Source organism: Heteronotia binoei, chromosome 1 (genome assembly GCF_032191835.1).
Source record: "Heteronotia binoei isolate CCM8104 ecotype False Entrance Well chromosome 1, APGP_CSIRO_Hbin_v1, whole genome shotgun sequence".
Taxonomy (NCBI): domain Eukaryota; kingdom Metazoa; phylum Chordata; class Lepidosauria; order Squamata; family Gekkonidae; genus Heteronotia; species Heteronotia binoei.
The window spans coordinates 163875369-163895434 of NC_083223.1; the positions used below are offsets into that span (position 1 = coordinate 163875369).

At 41.3% G+C, this 20066-nt stretch overlaps 1 protein-coding gene across 6 annotated transcripts in view; it reads right to left on the reverse strand.

The window, feature by feature from the left end:
• Positions 1-1352: 1352 nt before the first annotated feature.
• The window catches only part of PLD5 (phospholipase D family member 5), a 210660-nt gene continuing 191946 nt past the window's right edge, over positions 1353-20066 (reverse strand). For all 6 annotated transcript variants that reach the window (XM_060259184.1, XM_060259208.1, XM_060259192.1 and 3 more), the window contains 3 exons: positions 10169-10334; positions 3728-3842; positions 1353-2042 (listed from right to left, as the gene is read on the reverse strand). In XM_060259184.1, coding sequence (XP_060115167.1) covers positions 1804-2042; positions 3728-3842; positions 10169-10334 — 520 coding nt within the window. In that variant the 3' untranslated portion in view covers positions 1353-1803. The remainder of the gene's footprint in view (positions 2043-3727; positions 3843-10168; positions 10335-20066) is intronic.

Consider the following 20066-nt stretch of genomic DNA (forward strand, 5'->3'; position numbering starts at 1 on the left):
TACCAGTTAGCCACAGCCCCTCTCCAAGCCTGAGGAAGCAGTATTTTGAACAGTGCCATCTACTGCAGCAAGGAAGAGGAGGAGGTGGCAGAAAAAGATAGGTTCTTTATGCAGAGTGTCAGAACCAGCTAAATTCCTCTCTTCCCAATTATCACCATAAACTGGAATTCTTAAATCAATTCTTGATGTTTAGTAGCAACTTCCTCACTTCCTTATCTTCAATGGCACCAGATTTTACAAAAGAAGCCTGTTATTTAAGGAAAAGTACAGAATTTATGTTATTGTCATTATAGAAATTGTGAAACAAAAGAAGCCGTATTCTATATAAAAAAAGGAGCAAGTCTGAAGTTTAGAAGTATAAGCCTAGGAATGAATTCCTCAAAGAAAGCTGAACTGAAATTAATGGGATTTCTCTGAAATAAATTTGCTCAGTATTGAATTGTAAAATGTAGAATTTTTAATGCAGCAGAACTTCTCACTATAGAGTTACCTTTTACTGAATCAACTTCTTTGTCGATCTAATATTCCTCCAAAGGGGCAAAATAATTGTAGTTTTCAAATTTAGTTTTCTTGATTCATTACCTTATTAAGAATTTTGAAAAGATTTTGTGTCCACTTGCACTGAAAAGTGCAGTACTGATGCACAAAGCATTCCAATATGGCACTTTCTCCTCCTCTTTCTACCTCTGTAAGCAGCAAATATGGATGTTACAAGGGATAGCATGGCTTTGTGTACCCCTCCTATATCCCCAATTTAGCCCTCTTGTATGCTAGGAATTTAAGTAACATGTGAAGGAGGGCTGGGGTGTGTATGGAAATTGGAAGCACACAGATATCCCATTCTCCTATTCTGTCTGTTCGCCTGTGTATTTCTGCCCAGACACAGATGTGGGCATTCTGTGCATGGGTATCACCTCCTCAGTTTAATTGTGCCCCTTTTCATTTTAAAATTTTTTTATCACAAGTAGAAAAGCAAACTTAGTATTATGAAGCCTCCTGAAAGAATGTTACTGTTTTAGGTGTGTATAATGATGAGCATTTCCAGCAAGCTGGCAGATGTGTTACTTTAAAAGAGGACAAAATTATATACAAGCTATTGCTGATAAATATTTTTAAAATAGAAAAATACAGGAAAAAATATTTTCTTGCAGCCAACAAAGCAAGACATTCATAGCAAAATATTTTCTTCTGAAATCAAAATTAATTCGAAAAAAGCCTCATTGGCAGAAAAGTTAAAGTTGAATCAGTTATGCCCTTTGCATTATGGTTGGAATAGAACAAGAAAAACAAACCTTTTAATATCATTAAATAATACATTGATAAACGTTCAAATTATATTTTAAACCAAAAATGGTTCAGATGATAATGCACCGGGGATATATAATTTGTATGAAAAAAGGATTGCTTATACCTGTGTTTTTTCTTTTGGGTTAAAATCTGCCTTTACTAGGTATCAGCCAATCTAAAAATTTTGTTGCGTTATCAGACTGACTCAAGGCTTATGTAAATCAGCAAAGAGAGGTAGGAATAATTCTAAAATTGATGGATCAGATCATGCTTTTAAATTTAAACTTGAAACTTTCAAACCAGCAGTAAAGCAGAAATGACATTCAGTGTCTGCAGTAACAAATCTAACATTTGTAAATAATGTAATATAGAGAATATAGTTGAAAGAACATTTTATATAAGTGTGCTTTTCCTATAAATGTTTTTGTTTTTAAAAAAGTCTATGATTCATAAATATGAAAGGAGAGATGGGTATCAGTCCCATTTTGTTTCTCCATTTGAGCAGTAAAACAGTCTTCAGTTTTCATAATTCATTGCAGTCTTATTGGCTGCTGCTTTGTTATGCTTGTAGCTTAAACAGTTTTGATGTTTTGTTGGTGGTAAACTTTTAGCATAATGTGAATACCAGTCCCTTTCAAACACAGCTCTAAGTTGCTTGATGATGTTGGTTTTGTTCCCGTTGTCTGTCTCCTGGTTGATAACAAGACCAACTCCAGCATTCTGATTAAAATAGGTCCCAACCCAGTCAAAATTACCTATTAAAAATGAAGGTATATGCAATAAAGTGTTAACATTAGAAACAAGCAGATTTCTTAAAAAAAAATGTTGCCCCCCATAATGCCTGGAGAACTACTTTACACTCTGCATTTGACTAGTGACATTAAAAGCATATAACTCCTGCACAGTCTTCTCCTTTGCTCAGGTTGACTCATATGTGCTATAGTCCCACTTTGGAATGAAGATACCTGATTATCTTCCTGCAGGCCTCTGTCATTTCGTTACCATTATCAGCAGCAGGGTTGGAAGTAAGTATTGGAAAGGAATTTAATGAGTACTACACTTCTCCTATTGTGAGTTTTAAGGCTAGAAAAACCCTACAGTTGTTATGGTCAAGAAATTGGGGTGTGTGTGTGAGAAGGGGCACTAAAAATTGAATAAATCAGTTTAGTGCATGGGGAACTGCAAACTTCCAATTAAGCAGCAACAGCAACAACAACAAAATCTCAGTGCTTCCTTGTTTTGCCATGCAGTTCCAAGTGGGTTGGGGCTAGGAAGCGGAAGCAAGGGGAGGACAGAGTGAGTTGCTGAAGGGGACTGGATCTGTAATTTTACAGATTTAGTGAGAGGAGTTAAAGAGACGAGATAAAATTTGGATTATTACACATGTATAGAAATTCCAATGTATAATTTGCGAAAGGGGTAGGGCTGTTTGCCTTAGGATCTAACAATAAGTCCTAATTCTTACAAAAGTTGTAAACCTGCATCTAGAATGTACCTGCCTCAGTTTGTGGGGCAGGGTGGCTCTCAAAACTTGAATCTAGTCTTCTCTTTAGGGAAAAAAAATCCTTTGTACATAGAAAATAAGCATGTTCAGGACAAGCCTTGTATCTAGTTTTCTATAAATAGGATTTTTAAAAATGGAATATAATTCAAGTCATATTAGCTACAGCTAAGTGGTACATTCCCAGAGATAGGTATAATATTTTAGAGAGAAATACATCTGAGATTATCCAGCAACTAGGATTGCCAGGTCCCCTTGCCATCATGGTAGGGGGATTTGGAGGGTGTTCTAGGGTGGCTGGGATGTTACATGTGATGCTCCCTATGTGATGACATCACCTGAAAGTGGCATGTTGGCACTGTTGTATGCGATGCTTTGGTTTTGGGACAAAACTCTATGGGATTTTGTTCTCAAAAACTTAAGAGTTTGCTCAGAACAGTGTTGCCTTGTAATGTTCCTGTTTGGGGGGGGGGGGTAGGGTTTCCCCTGCCAGCCAACTGGCTGGTGGTGGATCAAAGCCCCCAATAGATGGCAACCCCAGCGGGGACCTGGGGGTTGGCAACCCTACCAAACTAACTTTAGTAAACCGTGAGATAAATGAATGAATCTCCTTGAGGACTTGGAGCTGCCTGAAGTTACCCTGAAAGTAAGAAACATATGATACTCTGAGTAGTCCTTTTTCCCCTATTGGTTTTCAGGATGTAACATGGGATTGGTTAAAATCATGTTAAAGTCACATTACCACATCCTGAAAAATAGTATCAGGCAATGGAGGTTGGGTTATACCACATACTTCTAACTTCATATGAAAATATTAATAATATACCATGGATTTGTATAAACTGGCCCTTGGGTTCTTAAATTCTTCATTGTGTAAATTGTTTATCATTCTAAATTTGAAGCTATGTACAGTCTGAAATCGAATTTTATTTTACTTACCAATATAAGCAGCTCTGTCAGTCACTACATATTTATTGCGGTTGATTTTAAGAAGGGAAGTATTTTTCTGTTCCTTGAAAAAGCAAGCACTTTCTTCTTGAAGATCAAAGAATTTCTGCATTAAATGACACCTAGTTAGTGAAAGTTGTTTTTTTTACAGCAATGCAAAAGAAAAAGATTATAATCTAAGATTTCTTTTAAAACGAAAATAAAGAGCAGAAAGCTTCAGGAAATAAATTGATTTATAATGGGGTAATATGAAAACCCATGTTTTACACAACTTTGTTTAAATGCTGAGCACATTCTGAAAGATTTCAAAGGAACTAATTTGTTGCCTGATTCAGGTGGGAAGCCCTGTTGGCCTGAAGCAATAGAACATATTTTCATTAAGGCAAGTGGGTGGGAATTACACTGTCATAGACGTGAACTCTCTCTGTACTTTAATTAAAAATATTTATTTGACATGCTCCTTGAATTAGGGTGTGAGAAGGTAGACTTACATGTTATAGCCATGAAAGACAGAGGTTTTTGCTTGTGGAAAACTCTGTCCTTGCCTTTCGCCGTCCCAATTTGTCTACTTTTTAAAGCCAAACATCAATGTAAACCTCTGCTACTTAAATCATGATTTCATCTTCTGTCTGTGTTGAGTTTGAGCCCGGCTGCTGTAATGTTCCATTTCAATGCCACTGCTTTTATACTAAGGTAGGTACTTTTAGTGGACACTATTGATGGTTTTTAATTTTATTATTTTTACTGTATTTGTTGTTTGTGAGAAACTTATTTTAAAAGTGTAGATCAATTATTCTTTTGTTTCATTGATTTTTGATGGATCTTGGGGCTATAATTTGAAATACTAGAAGGGGAGTAGAGGAGTTGCTTTACTCCCATTGGTGCTACTTCTCCACACCACCTACAAATTGAAGGGAGAAATAACAGTGCTCATAAATTTTCCCAACAGGAATAAAAGAAGCACTAGGCTTCCGAACCCTCCCGCCCTGGCGGGGGACCCCAGGTTTTCCACCCTCTTCCCCCGCTCCCCCCAAAAAGGAAGCGGGGGAGGGGGGAAACAGCGCCGGGGAGCATGGCGAGCCGCCCCATCCTGGAGCGGGCGAGGCCGCTGTGCCGCTGCCACCCCCGCCCCCTCCCACCACAGCTGCTCCTCCGAGATGGGCCCAGGCTGAGCCCATCTCGGAGGAGCAGCCAAGAGGCGGCAGCAGCGCAGGCAAAACCAGAGAAGGGAAGGGCGGAGGCAGGCCAGGAGCATGGCGAGCCATGAATCCGGGCCCTTCTAGGACCCGGACTCGCGGCTCGCCACGCCCCCGGTCCGCCTCCACCCCCCTCCGATTCCACCCCAGAGGCGGAGCGGGTGAGGCCGCCGCGCCACTGCTGCCCCCCCCCGCCCCACCGCAGCTGCTCCTCTGAGATGGGCTCAGCCTAACCCCATCTCGGAGGAGCAGCCACAGTGAGTGGAGAAGAGGCGGCAGCTGTGCAGCAGCGTCGCCCTCTCTGAGACGGGGTGGCTCGCCATGCTCCCCAGCGCCATTCCCCCCTCCCCCTAGCTCCACCCCAGTGTCTCCTGGCTCCACCCCCAAAGTCTCCTGGCTCCACCCCCAAAGTCCCCAGATATTTCTGGGATTGGACTTGGCAACCCTAAGAAGCACAAAGGAAATTGGTGTTAGAGAAAGTAGATATATAGGCCGTTTCTAGTCCAGTTTTTTTAATGAATTGTATTATATGTTGAGTGGAATGCTCACAGCTCAATCCTAAACAGTCACACTCTTCTAAGTCTGTCTATTTCAGTGGACTTAGACTAGTGAGATTTTGCTTAGGATGGCACTGCAAGGTTCCTTTCTACAGTTGCCAGCCTCGAGGTGGGGCCTGGAATTACAACTGATCTTCAGACTACAGAGAACAGTTTCTCTGGATAAAATGGCAGCTTTGGAGTATGTGTTTTGTGGCATTATATCTGACTGAGGTGTCCCCCACAACTCCACCCTCCTCAGGCTTCACACCCCCCCCCCCCCCAGATTTCTAAGAATTTCTCAACCCAGTGTTGGCAACCCTATTACCTTCTGCTAAGAATGTGTGTGAGTAGGGGAGTCAAGATTAGTGGAAGGTGGTGCAATTACCACCAATTGTACGCACCATAATAATGGGGGCTCCTGATAATGTCATCAGTTTGCTGTTCTCCTGTTCCTTCCCTTTTACAGCATTTTCTTTTGCTTTTGTGGAATACAGCATTGTAATCCATGTAGTGTGTAGATTTCACCATGTTCTTAAGCTGATGTATGTTTTTATGTCACAAAATTGTTTGGGATGATGTTGTGGTCACTGTTATTTTTAGTATTACTGCTGTCACGCTATTACAAGTTGCTACTATATTATATTAGATAACTCCTGCATAGTATCTAACGGGTAACGGGTGAGGTGTGTCCTGGCTGCACTAGGAGGTCTCTAGGGCTGTGCATTCAGTAAAGAGTTTAATGGATATTTACCCAATACCAGCCTATTTGGCAATATCTGGAATTAGGGAATCCCAGAAGCCTATTCTGGAATTTCGAATAGCTGAATTTCCAGATAGTATTCGGAAATATTTGGTAAACCCCAGGCATCCATAGAAAACAATGGGGGAAAGCAAAGGCAGGGAAAACCAATGCCTTTCCCGCCTTTACCCTGGCTTTTCCCACCTCTGGCTGGGGTGAAGGGGAGGGGGGAGGACTTTGCAGGGCTGTTGTTGTTGTGTCTACTCCAGCAAGAGAGGGGGAAGGGAGGAACTGTAATTCTCCAATTGAATTGCATGTGTTCCTCCCGCCCCCGCTTCAATCCAATCAGAACAGAACAGTTTATTTTCAAACTGTTCTGTTCTGTCCATGGGCAAAGAGAGGGTATTTAATAATCTCTTCCCCCCTTGATTCCATTGCTGCTGCTGTGTTTGCCATAGAGAGACTGTGTGAGTGAGCTTGTGCCATCTGGCCATGCTCTGCTCTGCTCTCAGTGGCCTGGCTGGTGGTGTTCCTGGACTACTGGACCTCATCCAACAGGTGAGATAACTCAGATTTTGTATCTTTTTTTGTGGGAAATTTTTAGAAGCAGGTTTTTCTTTTAAACTTTTTGGAAAGCTTGAGTTTTCCTCCTGCTTTGGGTGGGTAGATATCTGATTGGTTTTCTGTTAGGGTGGCGGATTGCTGGGGGGATGGGAGGGGCTCTGGCCTGGCCTGGCTTAGGGTGTTTACTTTAATCATTTTATAATTTGGGTGTTTAAAACTCTTTTGGAACTGCCTGTTCAGTTTCTTTGGTTGCGTATGTACACTGCTGAATTCCTTCCTGTTTTTCCTAGACCAGACTGTGTATGACTGCTGGTGGACTGGCGTTATTGTTTTTCCCTGATTCTGTGAGGTTTGGGCAACAGGTTCCTTCCTAGTGTCTGTGGTGTGTTTTGGCTTTTGCCTGCTTTGGAGAGCCAGTTTGGTATAGTGGTTAAGCGAGCGGACTCTTATCTGGGAGAACCGGGTTCAATTCCCCACTCCTCCACTTGCACCTGCTGGCATGGCCTTGGGTCAGCCATAGCCCTGGCAGAGGTTGTCCTTGAAAGGGCAGCTGCTGTGAGAGCCCTCTCCAGCCCCACCCACCTCACAGGGTGTCTGTTGTGGGGGAGGAAGGTAAAGGAGATTGTGAGCCGCTCTGAGACTCTTCGGAGTGGAGGGCGGGATATAAATCCAATATCATCTTCTTCTTCTGCCACAGGCCATTGTTGAGTGACTTGAACACCTGATTGTGGTGTGTGTCCAGTGGCAGGGAAGTTGACATCTGGGTGAGAAATCCTGAACTGACATGATTGATGTGGTTGGCCAACTCCCCTTGTGTTGTTTGTGGCAGGGCTGGAGAGTTGGCATCTGGGTTTGTTGCAGCCAGGTCTGCAGACCTTGATCAGATTGTGTTTCATGGACAGAGAAGTTGGTAATTGGACTTATTGGTGCCAGGCCAGCAGGACCCATTGAGTAGATGGATGTAGTGCATTGGTCCTATAGAGATTTTCAAATGTGAAGTTAGGTTTGACTTTGTGTGGTAGTGGCAGAGGAACTCCTAGTCCAGTCTTTTTGAGCCTTGGGGGTTGTGTGTGGGGACAGCTCTGGGGACTCCCCCCCAAACCCCCTGCTCCCCAGAGCTACTTTTCCCACAATAATTACAGTGGGGGAAGTGGCTAATCGGGTTTTTCCCAGCATTAGGAGCAATGGGCCTTTTGGGGAGCCCACAGATAGGGACCCCCTGGTCCAATATTTTTGGGCCTTGGGGGTTCCTTGGTGGAGAGTCTCCTGAAGCTGCTCTGCAGATTTGGGGGCTCTCTCTCAAACTCCCTGTCCCCCAGCTGCCTTTGATTATACCCTATGTTGCCATTGACTTCAATGGCCCATAGGGTATAATGGTGGGATGGGGGCACTCTCTTTGGGTGCCCACAGATAGGGACCCCCCGGACCAATCTTTTTGGGCCTTGGGCGGTTCCTTGGGGGAGAGTCCCCTGCAGCTGCCTTGCAGTTTTGGAGGCTCTCCCTCAAACCCCCTGTACTCCAGCTGCCTTTGATTATACCCTATGTTGCCATTGACTTCAATGGCCCATAGGGTATAATGGACCCGAATATCCAGATATATCCAAATATCTCTGTATACTTGGATATACTGGATACTACTATTCAGAAATATCCAGAATACAAAAAAAAAATCACCAAACATATCTGGATATTACCATTTTTTTGTGTGTGTGTGCACAGTCCTAGAGGTCTCCTTAATATTTGGGGAGAAGAGAAAATTCAGCAGTGAAACTGCCAGTTTCAGTTGTTCAGTAAAGTGAACAGTTCTTTCATTTTTTTTTCTTTTCCTGCTCCATACTAGTTTTGTAGCAGCTGATAATATCATCGAATAAATCTGGAACAGTTAGGAATAGCTGCAAAAAAGCTTGTGTAAGATTTGTGGAATCCAGGACTACACCATTTACTTTCTGAGAAGAAAAAAGTAGGTAGGCAGTGTGATACTAGTATGCTGTCATGGTGTAATAGTACTTACTGACTCAAACAAAAGTATACTTCTACCAAGGTCAGTGTGGGGGGGTGGGGAGGACATGTATTCATATGGTATTGTGTGTAATTCCCCACCCTCTTTATCCACATACCCTGCTCTGCCAAGCACTATGTTTCCCAGAGCTCTCTATGCAGCCAGAGGTACAGATAGATTCCATCTTGTATCAAAGTAATGAAACAGGTAATCAAGTTCATTTTATAAGATAATAAACCCTGAAGACAAGGGATTTTGGAATGGCGAGGGATGTGGCTGCGTAAGGGGCTGCAATAGAACAGGCAAATCTGCAGAGCTTCAGGCTCTGGAAAGAGTATGGAGGAGGTTTGATTCATTTCAATATAACTCTATAGTAATTATTGTTCCTGTTTCAGGGCATAATTTTGGCAAAATTATGTACTTTGACAAAATTGTCCCATTATTTCATCAGAAGTGCTAAATTTGTACTGACTCTATCCCATTTGGTTTTTAGATTAATTTTGGATGGATTGTGCCCTAACTGCATTTTCAAAAGTAATTACCTTACTTTTCCCTCAAATAACTTACTAATTTGGTAGTACATGAAGAACCAGAATGACTTGACAAAATATTGTGAGCAATTAATTTGCAACATATTATATAACCGCATCCTATTAATGAAAATTAAGTTCTCTGTTTTTTAACATATCAAGAATTTTACTTTTTTTCTAGATGAAACAAAAATTATGTAGGGGATAATGAAGAACTTGTTTGATAGCTACACTTTCAAAAGTGTGTGAGAAATGGCAGAAAGCAGTGGAGAAATTTCACATTTATGTAATAAAAAGACTATAAAAGGTGCACAGAAGATCTATTGAGACAACAAAAAGTTTATGAGCCAACATGTTCCAAGTTATGCCATCCTTCAGGGAATACACATTTACATCGATACACTGCCTTCTGCTATGGATACTCAGTTTACTGCTTTTTCTTTGTTTTATTTGATAATTGCTTATATTATATTCTTAAGTTTAAAATTTTGATTGTATATAATTTCTTGGATGCTTTAATTGTAACTTGCTTTAGAAAAGTAAGGTTTTTTTCCATGAAGAAGTGCTATATAGTGACAAATTAATAACAAACAGAATCCATTCAGCATCTATGTATACGCAGCACAAAGTATGTGCTGAGTTGACAAGATGAAAACCAAATATTGTCTAAGGAAAGAAAGCATATTGAATAGAGGTAGAACAATATAGGAATAATCTTAAATGTTTGGCACAAGGGTGCATTGTATTGAGCTCACAGAAAAGAAAACAATGTATTACATTTATTTCACACAGTTATTTGATGTTGGATATGGTGTTGAAGAAGCTGGGCAAAGATTTATGAGGGGGGGAAAGGAGGAATACTTACAACTTTCAAATTACAGCCAGAAAGTTCAGGACAGATTGCTCTAAGAGAGGAAATGAAGTTTAATGTGAGTGGATCTGTTTCTTTTGAATAACTTATGAGGAGTCGTACTCTAATTTTGCGTAAGATTAGGGCTTCTCTTATTTTCCCATCCAAATATGGCCAGTACCTGTGGAGAGAGAAGAAATAGTTATAATCTACAAATTAACAAATGCCAAAATTACTTAACTCAGAAAAATCTCAAGAGGCTACAGAAGAGGCTATGAAGCTATAAAAGATTAGGAACCATTTGAGGAACAATCCACATGTAGCAAATGCAAGATCCATGGGACCATTGAATCATGTAATTGGCCACAAGGTAGAATTCTGGAGAAAGATGGTGGTGAAAAATTTAGTGTACACCTAAAACAGGATCCAAACAATATTTTAAGCAATGTCATCAAGGATAGTATGTGGAACCTTATCAAAAGCCTTACTGAAATCAAGGTAAACTGTGTCTACAGCAGGGGTGGCCAACGGTAGCTCTCCAGATGTTTTTTGCCTATAACTCCCATCAGCCCCATCCAGCATGGCCAATGGCTGGGGCTGATGGGAGTTGTAGGAAAAAACATCTGGAGAGCTACTATTGGCCACCCCTGGTCCACAGCATTCCCTTGATCCACCAAGGTTTCTCAAAAAAAAGAAAAGAAATCAGGTTAGTCTAACATGACTTGTTCTTGAGAAACCCATGCTGGCTCTTAGTAATCACAGGCATCCTTTCTAAATGTTCCAGGACTGACTGTTTGATGATATGTTCTAAAACTTTACCAGGTATAGTCGTCAAGCTAATGGGTTGGTAGTTACCCGGATCTTCCTTTTCCCCCTTCTTGAAGATGGGGACAACATTCGCCTGCCTCCAGTCTTCTGGCAGCTCTCCTGTTCTCCAAGAATTCTCAAAAATAATAGCCAGAGGCTCAGAAATTACATCCACAAGCTCTTGGATGCAGTCCATCTGGCCCTGAAGATTTTGTTTCATTTAAAGAAACTAGGTGTTTATGTACTACCCCTATGCTGATCCTAGGATGGAACATCATACCCTCATTAGAAGAAGAAGAAGAAGAAGATATTGGATTTATATCCCACCCTCCACTCTGAATCTCAGAGACTCAGAGCAGCTCACAATCTCCTTTACCTCCCGCCCCACAACAAACACCCTGTGAGGTAGGTGGGGCTGAGGGAGTTCTCACAGAAGCTACTCTTTCAAGGACAACTGCTGTGAGTGCTATGGCTGACCCAAGGCCATTTCAGCAGCTGCAAGTGGAGAAGTGGGAAATCAAACATAGTTCTCCGAGATAAGAGTCCGTGCACTTAACCACTACACCAAACTGGCTCTCTGTCATTCAGCAACCCTTGCCTCCCGCCCTTACTCTACCATGCCATGCTCCGTCACGCTCGTGTGCCCCCCCCCCCCGAGGCTCACTGTAATGAGGCTGGGCCCTACCAGCTTCAAGGCAGTTGAACATTTTTGAAGCAAGTGCAGGAGGAGCCTTCTCCCCCCACTTTCTGGAACTGGAAATGTGAGGGAGCAAAGCCTCCTCCAGTGCTGTCTTCAAAAAATGTGCGGCTGCCTCGAAGCCGGTAGGGCCGAGCCTCATTGCAGCACGGCAGAAGGGAGGTGGCTGGTGGTGGCAGCAGTGGTGGTGGCAGCGGGGCAAACTAGGCGGTTGTCTTGGGCACTGGTAGGGGGGAGCCCAATTTGGTGCCCCCCCTCCTGGTGTCCTAGGCAACCACCTAGTTTGCCTAGTGGGTGAGTTGGCCCTGGGGGGCAGAGTAGTCCAGTGATCTAAAGACAAAAACAGCTTGCTAAATAGTTATTTATGGAGATTATCATATATAGAACCATCAAACAATATATGCTGACTTGAATCAGAACTATTCGTTCCACAGGAACAAAGGTAGTTGATGATATCTCCCCTGTAAAACGTTGGAAGGGAATGTGTTTATTCTAGCCACCATGAAAGCCCTGTAATGATTTGGGATTGTTAAATCCGATAAATAATGGGGCATCTTACCACAAAAAAACATTGAGACCTAACAGTGCTGGGGAATAAATGTAAGAGTTTGTTGGACATAGTTTCATTTTCTCCAACTCCAACAGTCTCTGTTTAATGCATCTGAAGCTATATGACTCATCAGAAGTAAAAAAGTAATCAACTGCTATCCCTGGTTGGTTGAGTTTGGACATAAGAACCGCTGATCAGGATGAGATATATGAATATTTTTTCAGACAATCGCTGATCAGGATGAGATATACGAATATTTTTTCAGATAATCAAGAAGACTGTTAGAATAAGTTCTAAAATGAATTTTAGGTCAGAATTTAAATGTTTCAATCCAGGCTTTTTTCTCAACCAAGGACTGACCCACTTCAGAGCAGAGAGCAAAGTTGTTGTTTAGTCGCACAGTCGAGTCTTTGTGATCCCATGGACAAAGTCATGCCAGGCCCTCCTGTCTTCCACCATCCTCTGAAGTCTGCTCAAATTCATGTTAGTTACATCAGTAACGCTGTCCAGCCATCTCATCTTTTGCCGTCCCCTTCTTCTTTTGCCTTCTGTCTTTCCCAGCATCAGGATCTTCTCCAGCAAGTGCTCCCTTCTCATTTGGTGGCCAAAGTATTTGAGCTTCAGCTTCAGCATCTGACCTTCCAGGGAACAGTCTGGGTTGATTTCCCTTAGGACTGATTGGATCTTCTTGCAGTCCAAAAGACTCTCAAGATTCTTCTCCAGCACCACATCTCAAAAGCATCTGTTCTTCTGCACTCAGCCTTCCTTATGGTCCAGCTCTCACAGCCATACATTACTACTGGGAATACCATCGCTTTAACTATATGGACTTTTGTTGGCAGGGTGATGTCTCTACTTTTTATTATACTGCCCAGGTTTGCCATAGCTGTCCTCCCAAGGAGCAAACATCTTTTAATTTCATAGCTACACCATCTGCAGTAATCTTGGATCCCAGAAATGTGAAGTCTGTCACTACCTCCATGTCTTCCCCTTCTATTTGCCAAGGTGTGATGGGGTCGGATGCCATGATCTTAGTTTTTTTGATGTTGAGTTTCAAGCCTACTTTTGTGCTCTCCTCTTTTACCCTCAACAAGAGGTTCTTTAGGTCCTCCTCACTTTCTGCCATTAGAGTGGTATCATCTGCATATCTGAGGTTGTTGATGTTTTTCCCTGCAATCTTAATTCCAGCTTGTGCTTCATCCAGGCCAGCATTCTGCATGATGTACTCTGCATATAAATTAAATAAGCAGGGTAACAATATACATCCTTGTTGAATTCCTTTTCCTATTCTAAACCAATCAGTTGTTCCATATCCCATTCTGATGGTTGCTTCTTGACCCTTATACAGGTTTCTCAGGAGACATGTGAGATGGTCTGGTAATCCCATCTCTTTAAGGACTTGCCACAGTTTGTTCTGATTCACACAATCAAAGACTTTAGCATAGTCAATGAAACAGAAATAGACGTTTTTCTGATACTCCCGTGCTTTCTCCATAATACAGCGAATGTTGGCACTTTGATCTCTAGTTCCTCTACCTCTCTGTAACCCAGCTTGAACTTCTGGTAGTTCCCGATCTACATACTGCTGAAGCCTAGCTTGCAGGATCTTTAACATGACCTTGCTGGCATGTGAAATGAGTGCAATGGTGCGATAGTTTGAACATTCTTTGGCATTACCCTTCTTTGGGATTGAAATATAAAGTGACCTTTTCCAATCCTGTGGCCACTGTTGCGTATAACATAATGTGTGCATCACTTTAACAGCATAATCTTTTAGGACTGAATAGCTCAACCAGGATACCATCATCTCCACTCGCTTTGTTGTTAGTAATGCTTTCTAAGGCCCATTTGAGTTTACACTTCAGGATGTCTGGCTCAAGGTCAGCGATTTCACTGTCATGGTTGTCAAGGACATTGAGATCCTTCTTGTATAATTCTTCTGTGTATTCTTGCCACCTCTTCTTGATCTCTTCTGCTTCTGTTAGATCCCTACCATTTTTATCCTTTATCATGGTCACCTTTGCACAAAATGTTCCCTTGATTTCTCCAATTTTCTTGAAGAGATCTCTTGTCCTTCCCTCTCTTTTATTTTCCTCTATCGCTTTGCATTGTTCCTTCAGGAAGGCCTCCTTATCTCTTATCTCTCCTTGCTGTTCTCTGGAAATCTGCATTCAGTTGGGTGAATTTTCCTTTTCACCTTTGCCTTTCGCTTTCTTTCTTTCCTCAGCTATTTGTAAAGCCTCATCACACAGCCACTTTGCTTTCTTGCATTTCTTTTTCTTTGGGATGGTGCTGATTGCTGCCTTCTATACAATGTCACGAACCTCCATCCATAGTTCTTCTGGCACTCTGTCTATCAACTCTAGTTCCTTAAGCCTATTCTTCACCTCCATGGTATATTCATAAGGGATGTGATCAAGGTCAAACCTGAATGGCCTAATGGCTTCCCTGGTTTTCTTCAGTTTAAGCCTGAATTTTGCAATGAGTAGCTTATGATCTGAGCCGCAGTCAGCACCAGGTCTTGTTTTTGCTGACTGTAAGGAGCTTCTCCATCTTTGACTGCAGAGTATATAATCAATCTGATTTCTGTGTTGCCCATCAGGTGATGTCCATGTGTAGAGTTGCCTTTTAGGTTTTTGGAAGAGGGTGTTCGCTATGACCAGTTTGTCCTCTTGGTAAAACTCTATTAGCCTTTGGCTGGCTTCATTTTGTTCTCTAAGGCCAAACTTGTCAGTTGTTCCGGTTACCTTTTGACTTCCTACTTTGGCATTCCAGTCCCCTATGATGAGGAGGACATCTTTTTTTGGTGTTAATTCTGGAAGGTGTTGTAGATCTTCATAGAACTGGTCCACTTCAGCCTCTTCTGCATCAGTGGTTAGGGCATAGACTTGGAATACTGTGATATTGAATGGTTTGCCTTGAATAAGGACCGAGATCATTCTGTCATTTTTGAGATTATATCCCATTACTGCCTTTCTCACTCTCTTGTTAATTATGAAAGCCACACCATTTATTCTACAGAACTCTTGCCCACAATAATAGATGTAGTGATCCTCTGAGTTCAAAGTTCAGACCTTTATTGGCATAAGACTGGCAATAATGATTCACAATCAAAAGTAGGTACAAAGGCCTGAAATATAGTAAGAACAATACATAAATAATCAATTAAAATAGCAGCCAATAATACTAATCAAGAGTAGACACCCAGCAATTAAAATACTGTAGTATGCCTAGATTTAATTTTATAGGCTTCTACTAAGAAGTTCGCAACACATGTAGTAATATGGGGATTAACATCTTCTAAAAGGTAGGATAGAATTTTCCTTTCAGTAAATACATTGTGTTGGAGATATTCAGCTAAAAATTGTCTACGTTGTGAGGCCAGGAGAGGACATTCTAAAATAATATGGGATATAGAATCAAGGACTCCTAATTCACATGGGCATAATCTATTTTGGAGAGGTATCTGTCTAAACCTACCATAGAGAACTGTTGATGGGAAGGCATTTAAATGCGCCAAAGTAAAAGTCCGACGATGGAATGGGGAGTCTAAAGTAAAAAAATAATGGGGTATCTTCCCATGTCTTTGGGGTATACCTAGATTGGATGCAGAGCAAACAGGGGAATGTGAGGGGAACACTTTTTGGTATTCATGATCCATAAGCCTTAGTTGGATTGTTCTTAAGATATATAATTTGTCACATAAGAAAAGAGTGACCACCTCAATACCAAGTTTTCGTAGTTTGTGGGTAAATGTAGAGAGCCAAGTAATGCTATGCCTGTCTTTCATCAGGTAGTGTAATAAACTTACTGAATCTGTTCTGAAATGAATTTTTAACCAGAACTTAAAAGCCATAATCCAGGCTCTGGTTTCTAGAAGGTGTAAACCTAGTTCTGCACAAATGGATGAGTAGGGGACACATTTGAGAGCACCTAAAATCTGACGGCAGAATGATGATTGCATATTCTCCACGCAGGGACTAAAGGCTCCAATCCACAAAGGTATTCCATATAGCAACTGAGGGAGGATTTTAGCATTGTAAATTTGCAGAGTTGCTGGAATGAACTGCTTACCTCCTAAGAAATAGAACTTTTTAATTTGCGCCAGAGAATATCTTACTAGACTTACAGCTCTATTAAGATGTGTTGGCCATCTAAGGTTGTAGTTAAAGGTAATTCCCAAATACTTGTAAGCCTTCACTTGTTCAATTTCTTCTGTACCAATGCACCATTTACACAGGAGCCATCTCTTTGAAAAAAACAGGATTTTTGATTTTTCATAATTAATTACCAGTCGATTTAATCTATAGTATTGATGAAAGGCTTTCAAATATTTTTGGAGGCCAATTCTGGTACGTGAAAGAATAACAGTGTCGTCAGGGTATAGCAGTAAAGGCACTGCTAATTGTTCTAAGAAGGGAGGGTGGCCATTCACAATGGACATATGTTGGTTCAAATCATTCAGAAACAGATTAAAGAGATAAGGGGCAAGAACACAGCCCTATTTTACTCCCTTAGTAATTGAGAAACTGGAAGAGAGTTGACCATCAGGGGATACTTTAATAACACCTGAGGTAGCATCATGTAGTTTCTTGATTAAGAAAAGTAGGCGTGGTTCCATCCCCAGAGTTATAAGTTTTTTCCATAGCAGATCTCTGGTGACTGAGTTGAAAGCGCCCTTTAAATCAATAAAGGCTGTATACAATTTCCCTCTTTTAGGCTTCATATATTTATCTGCCAAGAAGGCAAGGATGGAACAATGATCAATTGTAGATTTCCCTTTGAGGAAACCAATTTGTTCCGGGCCAATGATTTTTCTTTAGTTAACCAATTTAATAGGCAACGTTCAAGATGTTTAGAATACAGCTTACATGAGATGGAGAGTAGGCTGATTGAGCGATAGTTTCCAGGGGAAGCCGAATTACCTTTTTTATATATTGAGCATATTCATGATCTTAACCAGGACTCAGGGATGTTTCCGTTCTGATCGATGAGTAAATAGGTTTGCTAGTGGAATGGCCCACCAGTCCACATACTTCTTAAAGAGTTCAGCTGGAATTCCATCTAAACCAGGGGCCTTGCCAGTCTTCAATTCAGAGATTAAATCAATTATTTCCTCGGGACTCATAGGAGGCCATTCTGGATTGGTTGAAAAGGTAAATTCTTCTCTGCACTCTATTGAAATATCTTGGTCATTAAATATTTCAAAATAATAATTAACCCATTTTTGAGGAGTAGGTGTAATCACAGCCGGGGCTGAATTATTTTTCAAGTAACCAGAGACCATTTGCCAGAATAGTTTACAGTCTTTGGTTTTAATTGTATTCAGCAAATGGTCCCATTTGTTTATAAAACTGCCCCCCCCCCCGGTGATAAGGCTATGATATATCTCCTTGTGTGCAGAGTAAATTTTTAGGTTGCAGGAATTATTGTCTTGCCTAAAAGTTCTAAATGAGTCCCTGAGAAGTTTTTCATAATCCTGCATTCTGAGTCGAACCGTTACAGGTGGGATTAGGAGGACAAATTTGTTTGGCTACAGAATTACAGGAAGCAATTATCTGAACATAGGCTAAATTGGTCTTCTCCATAGAACAGATTTTGGCAATAATTGTTCTAAACTCCAACATTCTGTCTAATTGAAATAAGCAGAGTAACTTTGTCAGTTTGGGTAGTCCATTTGATTCTTTTAACAGAGCCCTGGGAAACACTATTAGGGGATATAGATGCTGGCATATGAGTTATAAGAGAGTTGCCATGAAGTGTCAGCAGGAGGGGCAGATGGTCACTCTCAGTGCAGATTCCGGTGGAGAAAGAGCTAACTAGTGGTCATAGATCTGAGGAACAAAGGCAATAATCGATAACACTACTACCTCTTGTTGAGGAGTAGGCAAATTTATTTGCATTTGGGAAATTGGGTGACCCATTTAGAATATTAAGATCATAAGTAATACGAAGTTCCATAAGTTCTAAACTCATCATTATATAACGTATCTTTAGAAATTCGTATGTTGGCAAGTGGTAGGGGTAAGTGGTCAAATCCTTCAAAGCCAAAAGGGGAAATAAGATTTTGGTTACTTGGTCCTATCTGTGCATTCATATTACCCATTATAAGGAGTGGGGTACATGGGAAACATTTAAGCAAAGAAATAATAAAATCAGATATTTTGTTCCAACTGCTCAAAAGCATCAAATTGTCCTCAGGTGGAGGAAGATAAACATTTATCAGAATCAGCATAGAATTAGTTAAGTGAATTAATAGAGCTTGTGCTATGGGAGATCCTCTGAGTTAAATTCACCCATTCCCGTCCATTTTAGTTTGCTGATTCCCAAGATGTCGATGTTCAGTCTTTCCATCTCTTGTTTGACTACATCCAGCTTACCTTGATTCATAGATCTTACTTTCCGCATTCCAATCCAGTATTGTTCTTTGCAGCATCTGACTTTCCTTTCACCATTAGACACATCCACAGCTAAGTGTCCTTTCAACTTTGGCCCAGCCACTTCACTCTTGGCCTTGCCCTTCGCTCTTCCCCAGTAGCATATTGGGCACCTTCTGACCTGAGGGGCTCATCTTCCAGCGCCATATCTTTTAGCCTTTTGTTACTGTCCATGGAATTTTCTTGGCAAGAATACTGGAATGGTTTGCCATTTCCTTCTCCAGTGGATCACATTTTGTCTGGGTTCTCAGCTGTGGCCTGTCCATCTTGGGTGGCCCTGCATGGCATAGCCCATGGCCTCACTGAACCGCGCAAGCCCTCTCGCCACATCAAGGCAGCAATCCATGAGAGAGCAAAGTAGGACACATTTTGGCATACCAAGAATGAGGCTTGGATGTCCTCCACTTTCTTAATAAATGCTGAGATCCATATAGGGATACCAGAAGGATTTTGGACTAGAATTTTAGCTTTAAACACTTTTAATTGCTGCCAGAACTAATTGGTTGCCTCTTGCAAAAAAAAAAATTGTTTGATTTGAACAACCAAACATTTAGCCAAGTTAATGGTCTTATTATGATGCAGTAGCCAGCTTAACTTGTGGCTAAAGGTGATTCCCCAAGTATTTAATTTTTTTTGTTTGCCCAGTTGTTGAGTTGCTGATAAACCATTTCTGTGGGTACCAGCAGTTTGAAAAGACAACGACTTTAGATTTCGCATAATTAATAGAGAGTGAATTAGAGTGACAGTAGTCATAGAAGGCATTCAGATACCTTTGCAGGCCCACTCTTATACAAGAGAGGATGGTAGTGTTGTCAGCATAAAGTAAAAAAGGGCCTGCTTGGCCTGCTAGTTTGGGTGGATGACAATTAATAGGGTTCAAAAATTGTGCCAAATCAGTTAGAAATAAGTTTAAAAGATGCAGGGCCAGCACACAACTTTTTTAAAAAAAACCTTTAACACTGGAATTTTACTAGTCAGGTCACCACTAGAAGAAAATTTCACTTGGCAAAATCTATTAGAATGAAGTTTCCTCAAAAGAAACAGCAAGTGAGGGTCCATTCCCAGGTTTCCTGGCTTGATCCATAATTGAGCTCTATCTATTGAGTCAAACGCGCTTTTCAGGACGATGAAGGCAGCATATAGTTTGTTTGTCCCAGTGTTCATATATTTTTCTGCAAGGAAGGCCAGAGTGCAACAATGGTCCATAGTAGATTTACCTCTGGAAAAGCCAATTTGTTCAGGTAAGATGAAACGAAGGAACTCTGGACTCCTGCCTTTCCTTCCTTTCCATTATTTTGCTCCCCTTGTCCCACTGCTTCCACCAGAGGTCTCTGCCCTTTCCACCCTCAGTGGTACATCTTTTCCCTCCCTTCTCTACCTTGCTCTATTTACCTTATCTGTTCTTCCATCTCCAGTTTCACC